This window comes from Gavialis gangeticus, unplaced genomic scaffold, assembly GCF_001723915.1.
Source record: "Gavialis gangeticus isolate Ggan-Ray unplaced genomic scaffold, GavGan_comp1, whole genome shotgun sequence".
Lineage (NCBI taxonomy): Eukaryota > Metazoa > Chordata > Crocodylia > Gavialidae > Gavialis > Gavialis gangeticus.
In genome coordinates, this window is record NW_017729015.1 from 9,852,941 (window position 1) to 9,863,870 (window position 10,930).

At 44.2% G+C, this 10,930-nt stretch overlaps 1 protein-coding gene across 1 annotated transcript; it reads left to right on the plus strand.

Annotated features, from left to right (window-relative positions):
* The first annotated feature begins 983 nt into the window (after nucleotides 1–983).
* Nucleotides 984–9,688, plus strand: HTR1D (5-hydroxytryptamine receptor 1D). Its single transcript, XM_019512192.1, has 3 exons — nucleotides 984–1,080; nucleotides 4,625–4,660; nucleotides 7,193–9,688. Exon 3 carries the CDS (start codon nucleotides 7,804–7,806, stop codon nucleotides 8,935–8,937), a length of 1,134 nt encoding a protein of 377 aa, XP_019367737.1. The 5' UTR covers nucleotides 984–1,080; nucleotides 4,625–4,660; nucleotides 7,193–7,803; the 3' UTR covers nucleotides 8,938–9,688.
* Nucleotides 9,689–10,930: the final 1,242 nt, after the last annotated feature.

Below are 10,930 nucleotides of genomic sequence, written 5' to 3' on the forward strand. Positions count from 1 at the left end.
GCTTAGGGGTGATCTGGTGGCCACCTATAGGTATATCGGGGTGCTCATCTGGATCCGGGGGAACATCTGTTCACCAGAGCACCCCAAGGGATGACAAGATCAAATGGTCACAAACTCCACTGTGACCGGTTCAGGCTGGAAATAAGAAAGAACTTCTTCACTGTCCGAGCCCCCAAGGTTTGGAATAGACTGCTGCCGGAGGTGGTTCAAGCACCCACTTTGAACTTTGAGCTTTTCCTGCTGACTTCCTGCCCCTGGGGCACGGGGCTGGACTCAATCCTCCAGGGTCCCTTCCAGCCCGAAGGTCTATGAAATCTATGAAGTCTATGCCTGGTCTTAGTGTATAGAATTCTCCTTATCCAGCTGTTCCAGTGGCTTAACACTCTTACTATTAAATATATTTCTTCTTACCAGTTTGAATTAATCTAGTTTAAACTTTCAGCCATTGGGTTTTGTTCTGTCTTTGCTAAATGAAAAGACCTCCTACTGTCTGGAATCTTCTCCCCAAAGATGTACGCATAGACTGCAATCAAGCAACCTTTTCATCTTCATTTTGATAAACTGAAAAGACTGAGTTCCTTATGTGTCTTCCTCTCAGTCAGATTTTGCAGATCTCAGATCAACTGCAGCCTTCTCCAATTTCTCAACATCCTTTTAATGTGTGTACACAAAGAATGGATATAATACTCTGATACTAGTGCACTAAGTGCTGTGGAGAGCAGTTGTTCCTCCTACTTGGTACTCCCCAGTTTATACACCAGACATCAAATTAGCCCTCTGAAGCACAGAATAGTGCTGGGACCTCATGTTCAGTGTGTTACTTCCAATTACCAAAAATCCTATGTACAGTCTTTGCTTTCCAGGATACAATGCTCCATTCTGTAAATATTTTCTTTTTTCCTTGAATGTGTGCATGTATGTATTTGTATTTATCTTATATTTGACTTTATTAAATGCATGTTTTCTTTTTCCCTTAGATAACTTCTATTTGCTTAAACTAATTTGTTTGGTTTGATTTGGTTTTCCAAAGGAATAAATTTGGCTTTGTCTAAGGACTTTTCTTAATGGAAATAAAAGTAGGTAAGCATTGTAAACAATGTAAAAGCCTTGGGAAAATACAAGTTAACTAAATGATTACTAAAAGCCTTTAAATCGTGATGTGCTGATCTTAACTTGGACTCTGCTAGTAATTTTCTTTACAGTATCAGTGGAGTATTCATAAATTGAAGGGCAGTAGGTCCTTTAAAGAAAGGATGCTAGGCTGATCATTTACAGAGAGATATTGTTTTTACAGACTCAAAGGCCAGATCATACAAAAGTTTTTGCACATATTTAGCTTAATGCACTCTGAATAGTTCCACTGAAATGGAGACAAGGTTCTTTTGGTAAATCTGATCTCTTTTATTAAACCAACTCAAATAAAAGAGATCAGATTTACCCAAAGTACCTTGTATGCCTATGTCCTTAGACTAACATGGCTATAACCTACACCCCTGAAAAAGAGTGCACTATTAACAGAGCATAAAGTTAAGTAAGTGTGTAAGGCATTGCAGGACCATAGAATCATAGAAAATTAGGATTGAAGGGATCTCTTAAAGTCATCTAGTCCAAGCTCCCAATGCCCTGCTCAAAGCAGGACCCTCCCCAACTAGATTATCCCAGCCAAAGCTTTGTGTAGCTGGGTCTTGAAAACCTCCAAGTATGGAGATTCTACCACCTCTCTGGGCAACCTGTTCCAGTGTTTTATTACCCTCCTAGGATAGGGACAGACATTACACATAAACCAGTTTAAGTGATCAGAAACTGGTTTAAACCTGTAACAGAAGAGATGTTCAGTGCCATTGGCAATGTGTAGGGGGTGCACGCAGGTGCACGTGCACCCCCTGAGATTGGCGATGCACCCCCTGAAGGAAGCACTGCTGATGCCTGTAGGCGGTCAACACTCGCCACCTCCCCCTCACCTCCAACACCTCCAGTGGCATCTGCGGGTGGCTGCCGATTGCCAGTCGGCGCTCACCCCCCCACCTTGCTGCTGACACTGCCACGGCCACCTGTGGGAGCTCTTTGCTCACCGCCTCCATGACTGTGCTGCCTCTGCCTGTGGGAAGTCACCATGCCCCCCCCAGCCTTCGGGGGCACACATCGTTCATGCTCAGTGCACATAAACTCGTTTGAAAATGACTGAAACCGGTTTGAGAGAAACCTAGTTGAATGTAGTATCATACTTAACTGATTTGGGTCATGCCAGTCTATGCAATGTCTGTCCCAGACTCCTTGCTGGTTTAACTTAAACCAGACTTCCCCAGCATCCCGGCATGCTCTCTGGGCTGGGCAGGGCTCTCTGCTCCACAGCTGGACTGGCCCCACCCCTCTGCTTCCTGGCTGCAGCTCCGGCAGAGACTTGCAGGCACAGCAGCGCCTGCCTGGCTTCCTCCTGCTCTCCCCCACCCCTCACCACTCCCTGCTAGGCATAAAGGGCACAGTGTTGGCTCATATTCAGCTTATTGTCCACTGTAACCCCCAGGTCCTTTTCTGCAGAGCTACTGCCCAGCCAGTCAGCCCCCAGTCTCTACTGGTACATGGGATTGTTCCATCCTAAGTGCAGGATTTTGCACTTATCCTTGTTGAACCTCATGCGATTTCTTTTGGCCCAATCCTCCAATTTTTCTAGGCCACTCTGAATCCTTGCCCTACCCTCCAGCATATCTACTACTCCACCCAGCTTGGTGTCATCTGCAGACTTGCTGAGGGTGCACTCTATGCCATCTTCCCTAGTCATTGATGAAAACATTGAAAAAAAAACTGCCCCTGGGACTGACCCCTGGGTGACTCCACAGCTGCCAACTAGATATTGAGCCATTGATTACTACCCTCTGAGCCTGATGCTTCAGCCAGTTTTCTGTCTACCTTACAGTCTATTCATCCAGCCCACACCTCCTTTAGTTTGTCTGCGAGAATGTTATGAGAGACTGCATCAAAGGCCTTGCTAAAATCAAGGCATGCCATGTCCACTAGTCTCCCTGCGTCCACAGAGCCAGTCATCTTATCATAGAAGGCAATCAGGTTGGTCAGGCCTGACTTGCCCTTGGTGAATCCATGCTGACTGTGCCTAGCTTCTCTTCCCCTTGCTCCCAGGGAACTGCCTGTAAACTGCTTAACCTGTTTGCAGCCCTTGTTTGCTGGCTCCTTGGTAGCTGGCTAGACCAGGGCTATAGCTTTAAAGGGCAGAAAGGGCACTGTAACATCGTGTTTCCTCAACCTTGCAGGTTTACGTCCCACCTTAGGAAAGTCAGGCTTTCTCGTACCCGCCGTTCTTCAACCTCTGCTTCCCTCACTGCTGACTCCCTCCCCACCATTGCCACAGGGGGGTGGAATTAGCAGTTGCTGAAGAAGGGGGCATGTGAGAATTGGTGGCAAGGGAAGTGCTGCCATGATTCCCACATCCCCTGGTAGGAAACTTTCAAGCCCTCCCAGGATGGGGAAGCATCCCACAGTTTGAGAAACTGCTGTGGCCATCCAGCCTTACCTCCTGAGACTATCACCCTGTGACTCTTCCATGGAACAGTAAATGGTGGTTGAGCAAGAACATGCCTTTGCATTGGGTTTTCAATGTATTTAGTTTGTGATTGAAAGGCTATAGCCATATGTTTGTTACATATGCGGAGGGATGACTCATTCCCTCTGCATAAATCAGCTGTGGCCTGTGGACTGTTAGTCATCACATAATTCATAGGTTGTTGGTAATATAGTTTTAGTCATGTAGCATAATGAGGGTCAACTTAAAGGCAGAAGATATAGAACAAAAACAAGTCCCATGAGATGTTCTCTATGACTGATTCACACCAAGAATTGGACTTCCTTTGTTCTTTAGAAGGTGATTAATAATATTGAATTAACTCCCTAGCATGATTCTTGCTAGTGTTCTGATGGATGCAACCAGTCTGATCAGGATGGATAAGAGCTGCTAGTCTGTTTGCATATTTTTATACTAAAACATTACATATTTTAGAGGGCACTGTCCCCACTTAAAAATAGTACTGTTTAATGAGAAGTATGGGATTTGACAGCTTGAACATCTTTAGGAGACAAAAAGACGACTGGCAAAATGTTCAAAATTTAACTGGAAGTTAAGAACCCAGGTGTTTAGGTAGCTATATATCTTTATGAGGCCAAAGACCAGATTCTTAGGCGCCTAAGGCCACTGAAAAGTGTGCAGTTAAAGGCACAATGGGATCTGATCCACAATCCCAACAGCTGTGCTTCCTGTGATGCCACATGTGCATGCCAGGATGCACAACGTTGGGATCGCAGATCAGACTCTAATCATGTCCTATTTGCCAGTGCAGGGGGAGCCTAGGATCAGCTCACACAGCTGATCACATCAGACATAGGATTAATCTAGTGCCCGTGGGGGAACCTACACGTGTCCAACGCCTGCTAATTAGCATGTGTCAGAGCAGACTTGATCAGTCGTATCTGCTGCAGCGTGCTAATTAGCACACTTCAACAGCCTCAGTGTCATGTGTATTCAGTGTCCCTGCGCATCAGAATGGTGGTGGGGGCGCTTTAACTAAAGCTCGTCGAACATTGTTTAAGTAATGTTTCTAATCTGCTTTTGTTATAGGGCCTTCTGTGACTGTGTGAATAGCACAGCATCCAGGTCAATATACGTTAGCGTGTTTCTCAGATTCTGAAAAAGGCAATTCTGTAGCATCAGTACATTGAAAAATTCTTTTAGATTGACTCCTGGCTCCATTTTCTTAAAAATGGGACCTACAGCAGACATGCAGAAACCTTCCCTTTTGGGGAGCTGTTTTTTTTTGTTACATCTCTGAGCTAGGAACAGTTTGGTATGAGTTTTGGAAAGAAGTGACCTGAAGGAGGGTGCTTTTGCTCAAAAGCTAACCACATTTCTCTCCCAACTATATATAATTAGTTCAATAAAAGATATCACAAAAAATCCTTGCCTCTCTTAGGTTTCCAAAGGCTTCAGGCTTCTCTTTAGGATATGTTGGTATACCACTGTCTGCCTCTCATGGTTTTTCATGGGAAAGTATGGCATTGACTGTGACCGTAAATGGCTTCTGTTTCAGCTGTTTGATAAATGCTTCACTACCAGGGTTTTGTGTGATGTCTTTTACTGGATCAACTGTATAGTTGGGAGAGATGTTAGACAAACTTTCAGATTCTTTGACGCTTTAGTCAGACACAGGCTAAACTAAATAATAAAAATAGGTCCATTTTTAACTCCATGGAAAAGCAAACAGTCTGCTTCAAGGAAGGGAGGGGGGTTGTAAACTAAGAGAGAAGAGATATTATCAGGAGTGTTTGTAAGACAGAAGTATTACAGTAAAGTAGGCAGGCTGGTTTAGTCGAGCAAGACCATTCTAGGAGGAGGTTGTTACTGTCTGTGGAGTGCAGAGCAATTAACACAAGGAGTTGCTAGACTGTAATGAGACATAAAGCCACTGTCTGTGTTAAGTCCAGATTTATTATGAAGCTTATGACTTTCTGTTCTCAGGCCTGTCTTCTGAAGGTGTTGTGTGGATTTCCGCTGAGCACGAGGATTGAGGGGGCAGAAAGGGAGTGGCTGTTCTGTGAAACGTGTGCTCCCACTGGCTTTCGGGGGGTTTCTGTCCTTTATATTTTTTCTGTGAAAGTGCATTCTGGTGCACAGTTTTTGTAGTTGCACCCATGTCGTTTCCACGAGGGTATTTGGCTTATTGGAAGAGATACATATTACCTTCTGGGATAAACATGTGTGATCTGGTTTCATGATGGAAGACATTGATTGTGGTGGCAGTGAAGACATGTTGACAGGTTTTGCATTTATTGTTAAGGTAGGGTTGTGCCCACTTGGTGTCTGTTGATCAGAAAGGAGTTTGCTTTTAATGATTAGTTGGGTCACGTTAGGTAGTTGTGTGAAGGCCATGAGTGTGTGCCTGTGAGTCAGAGGAGAGGGCAGGCAGGGCCGTGGAGTATTTCTCCCAATGTCTGATCTTTTTCAATTATTGTCTGCAGTTGCCTGATGGTCCTTCTTGTAGGTTCTGGTGTCGGATAGTATGTAATGACCGGGGCGGGTGTAGTCAGTGAAATGGTTTCTTTTGTATTGTAGTAGTAGATTATTGTGGGGTATTTGGGTGGCTTATTCAAAGATGCAGTCTCTTTCTCTGTTGGAGTATCCTTGCTAGGTAAAGGCAGTTTCTAGGTTGGCGAGGTGGTAGTCTCCTTGGATCAGATGCAGTGATGTCTGAGAGTCTGTATATAGATTACAGCTTTCATGGGGTGTCTGGAGTGTTTCCTGGTTTTGTGGGCCTAGGCATAGTAATCCATGGGTTTTCTGTATATAGTGGCCATCCCAGATGTGTATTGTGGTATCTAGAAAGCTGTTGTCCATGTAGGAGTATTTCAGAAAGAATCTGATAGAAGAGCAGTGTGTGTTGAATCTGTGGTAGAAGACAGTAAGCAAAGCCAGGTGTTGAGTCTAAACAATGAAAATACCATCTATGTAGCACTGGTATAGCGCAGGTTTGATGGCACAGTTTGCTAAAAATTCTTCTTCCAAGTGGCTCATGAAGAGGTTGGCACATTAGGGGACCATTTTTGTGCCCAGAGCTATGGTGGAAATGATGGTTGTTGAAAGTAAAGTTGCTGTGCTTGCGGATGAAACAGGTGATTTGTGCAGTGTGCTAGGGATGGAAATCTAAACGCGGTCCATATTCTTGTAGGTGTTTCGGGGCAGGCAGTACCACAATGAAGCTGCACCATTTGCAAGCAGAGGAGATGTTTGTGCTGCTTGGTTTAAGGAAGTAGCTGCTGATGAGAGATTTTCTTAAAGGAGCTCTCTGCACCAAAATGCTTTCCATTGTGGCTGCTTGAATCCATGCTCATTACCCTTCATGAAAAGGCCCCATATTTTCTGGGCTCTTTCAAGAGGACAGAGGTTGACAGAGCTTAGGTTGGTAGAGGGAAGGATGTGTGATGATCCTGAATGAGAGCTGTTCTGTTGCTCTTTTGACAATTACAGATGTTCAGAGAGTCACTTACTAAATGTAAAGAAAATAAGAAATACATAGGAAGAACCTCGGGGCGTCATTAGTGCCCATAGGGGTTGGACAGATACTGATCACTGTTGTTTTCCATGTTGTCTATTTTACTTTTCCAAGCTAACACTCTCCTTCTCTTTCTCTAGATTTCACAACCAGCTATATCCTTCCTCAATTGGAAGAATAATGACTCCACTCATTGCAGCCATTTACCATCTGCTCATTCTTAAACAGTTCAGTAACTGGACATGCTGTGGTCTCCAGGTCATCGTGACTGGACTCTATTAATCATTCCAGTCAAATCCAGCATCTGAAGATTAAACATGTGTTTCAGAAAAAGCAAATATGATCTGGAGAAGCCCATGAAAACCAAACTCTTCACATATGATAAGGAAAGGCTAACAAGCCTGTCTGGATTTCTGTCCAAAGAAGCAAATACAATTGTGAAAAAAAATTAAGGAATGATTGGTCATCAGCTACATGAGAAATCTTACCATACATGCTGAAATCGTATCTGGGTGATTACATTATAATTTACTGTTCTAAATGGACTTACAAAAGACATGATGAAATGGCTTAGGGGACCTAGATGAGAAAAATGTCTCGGGTACTGCCTAGACTCCTGCTTCCTAGAGGTTGGTATCTCTCCAATACTGGTGTCCTAGGCTGACAAATTGTATTGCAGGAGAAATTAAGCAACAATCTTTGCTTCTCTAGAAGGATTAAATTGTACAGGGAACATCAGAAAGAGCAGAAAATGAGTCAGTTTAACTACTCAGCAGAGCTCTCCCTCCAGAGCACAGCAAACAAGTCGCTGAACTCCACTGAAATACCAGTGGCTTTGGACAAGAGGCTACTTCTAGGGCTGAAGATCTCTCTGGCAGTTGTTCTGTCTATTATAACTCTGGCAACTATTCTTTCAAACACCTTTGTAATTATCACGATTTTTCTCACTAGAAAGCTCCATACACCTGCAAATTATCTCATTGGTTCCTTGGCACTGACAGATCTCTTGGTATCTATCTTAGTAATGCCAATCAGTATTGCTTACACTGTCAGCCGTACGTGGACCTTTGGCCAAGTTATGTGTGATATCTGGTTATCCTCAGACATTACCTGCTGCACAGCCTCAATTCTGCACCTCTGTGTTATTGCATTAGACAGATACTGGGCCATCACAGATGCTTTGGAGTACGCCAAACGCCGAACAGCCAGCCGAGCGGCCTTCATGATAGCTGTGGTCTGGGTGATCTCTATTTGTATTTCTATGCCGCCACTCTTTTGGAGACAAGCCAAAGCTCATGAAGAAATGGCATCATGTTCTGTGAACACAGATCAGATTTCCTACACCGTCTACTCGACCTGTGGAGCCTTCTATATCCCAACTGTGCTCCTCGTTATACTGTACGGGAGAATCTATGTGGCAGCTCGCTCCAGGATTCTGAAGCCACCATCATTATATGGGAAACGCTTTACCACTGCCCAGCTGATTACTGGTTCTACTGGGTCTTCTTTCTGCTCCATTAATTCTAGCCTTACTGAGGGGCATTCTCACTCAGGGGGCTCCCCAATATTTATCAATCACGTGAAAATCAAACTTACAGATAGTGTCCTGGAAAGGAAAAGAATTTCTGCTTCAAGAGAAAGGAAAGCCACAAAAACACTGGGAATTATCCTGGGAGCTTTTATTTTCTGCTGGTTGCCGTTCTTTGTTGTAAGCCTAGTCCTGCCCATCTGTGACAATGCTTGCTGGTTTCATCCCATCCTACTAGACTTTTTCACATGGTTAGGTTACTTTAACTCACTGATCAATCCAGTCATATACACAGCTTTTAATGAAGACTTCAGACATGCCTTCCAGAAGCTAATACAGTTTAGAAAGTGTTCTTAGTGTTGGACCTCTCACTCATCATTGAGCCCATGCAATCCTGCTGCTCAGTGGAGGCTGTCTGTTCTTATTCTGGTGCTGCTTTGGACTGGTAATTGGTGTCCCTGTGGCTAACTGCGTGTTGTGCATGTAACTGAAGACTTGTTGCCAATCATTTTATATTTATTTTCCATCTGGAATTATATATCTTTTTTGTAGAAATTGTTTCTGGTCTCTTCAGTGATCATATGCTTCTGTAAGATCAGCACAGAGAGGAGGATTTGTAACACGCGGGATGAAATGAAGAGGAAAGCTGCATGCCCTGCGCTGATGGAACATGAGTTGCCCCATTCTGTCTCGGCTGTGGAATCCAGTGAGAGTAGGATAGTGTATTTGTCTATAAGAATTTGACATGTTTTTTTGCATATAATTGGCAGAAATTCTGCATTGTAGTTCAGTCAAGGAGTGTTTCTGAGATGGGGCATGTGCATTAGCTTTATAAAACGTCACCAAATTAAATGTTCCCTGGTACAGCCCCTGGAAAACAATAGAACCAGTAACTGTTTTCTGGACAGTTATTCATAGAGTTGTGGGACACTGAGCAGGAGATGGGCAAATGAGCTATGAGGAGCCTTCATTCATTTATTTTGGTCACTGACTTCGAGGGCTCCATATTTGAGGAATTATAAAAAGCAGAACGCATTATTTGAAATTTATTTTTATACATTTTATCCTTAATGAAACAGAAGGTGCAGAAATCCGGCAAAATAAATAGCATGAGAAATTATTTTAAATGATGTGCATCTTACTTTGTTGTTTGGGTTTTGCCTATACAAGCTGAAATCACAATACGATTCTTGGGATGTCAGTACATAGGAGGGGTGGGATGTGCTGCAGCTGAGACCTTGGAATATAATTCAGGAGGTCTAGATTCAGTTCACAGGTTTGCCACAGACTGCCTTTGTAAAGGAAAGAGTTGCTTGAAGCCAACTCCAAGGTATTTCCATAGGTGCCTCTACTTCAGCCTTGAAATGCACCTCACTCCAGAAGGACAATCCTAATTAACAGGGCTAGACACCAAGATCCTTATACAGTCAGTGGAGGAGTCACAGAGCCGAAGCACTAAGCAGGGAGGTGATCAATAGGAAATGCTAGGTACAGGGGTACCAGTCCTTCTAGTGAGTTTGATATTTGACTTAGGGCTTCACATTCAGTATGTCTGTCTTCTGGAGATCGTGAACAATAGTACCTACCAGAACCAGAACACCTAACTCACCCTCAAAAGAGCACTGAGTTCAGTGCAAAACACAGCACTCCATATTCACTCTTGAGTGTCATGGCAGTGCCTGCCTTTTGCCTAATAATGTAGTAGTAAGATCACTCACACAGGAAGTGAGAATCCTGGCTCAAGGCCTGAGAAGATCCAAACCCATAGCTTTCACTTTCCAGGAGAGTGCCTGAATCACCAGGCTAAAGATTATAGATCTCATAGATGTTAGGGCTGGAAGGAACCTCGAAGATCATCAAGTCGAACCCCCTGCCCCAGGGGCAGGAAGTCAGCGAGGGTCAAAGGATCCCAGCAAGATAAGCATCCAAACGTTTCTTGAATGAATCCAGAGTGCACCACTGCCTGCACCACTGCTGGAGGGAGTCTATTCCAGGTCTTGGGGGCCCGGGCAGCCAAGTATTCTTTTCTTATGTCCAGCCTAAAATGGTCTTGGAAGAGTTTATGACCATTGATCCTTGTTTTTCCTTGGGGCGCTCTGGTGAGCAGACATTTTCCCAGATCCTGATGCACACCCCTTCTGTACTTACAAGCAGCCACCAGGTCCCCCCTTAGCCTGTGCTTTTCCAGGCTGAAGAGTCCCATGGCTCTCAGCCTCTCTTCATAAGGCCTATTCTCTTGCTCTCTGATCATGCGTGTGGCTCTCCTCTGGACTCTCTATAGCTCTCGACATCCTTCTTGAATTATGGGGCCCAGAATTGGATGCAGTACTCCAGCTGCAGGCTCACCAAG

What these genes read in the sequence shown, in the direction of transcription:
- HTR1D (XM_019512192.1), top strand. Translation starts at nt 7,804, where the DNA reads ATGAGTCAGTTTAACTACTCAGCAGAGCTCTCCCTCCAGAGCACAGCA.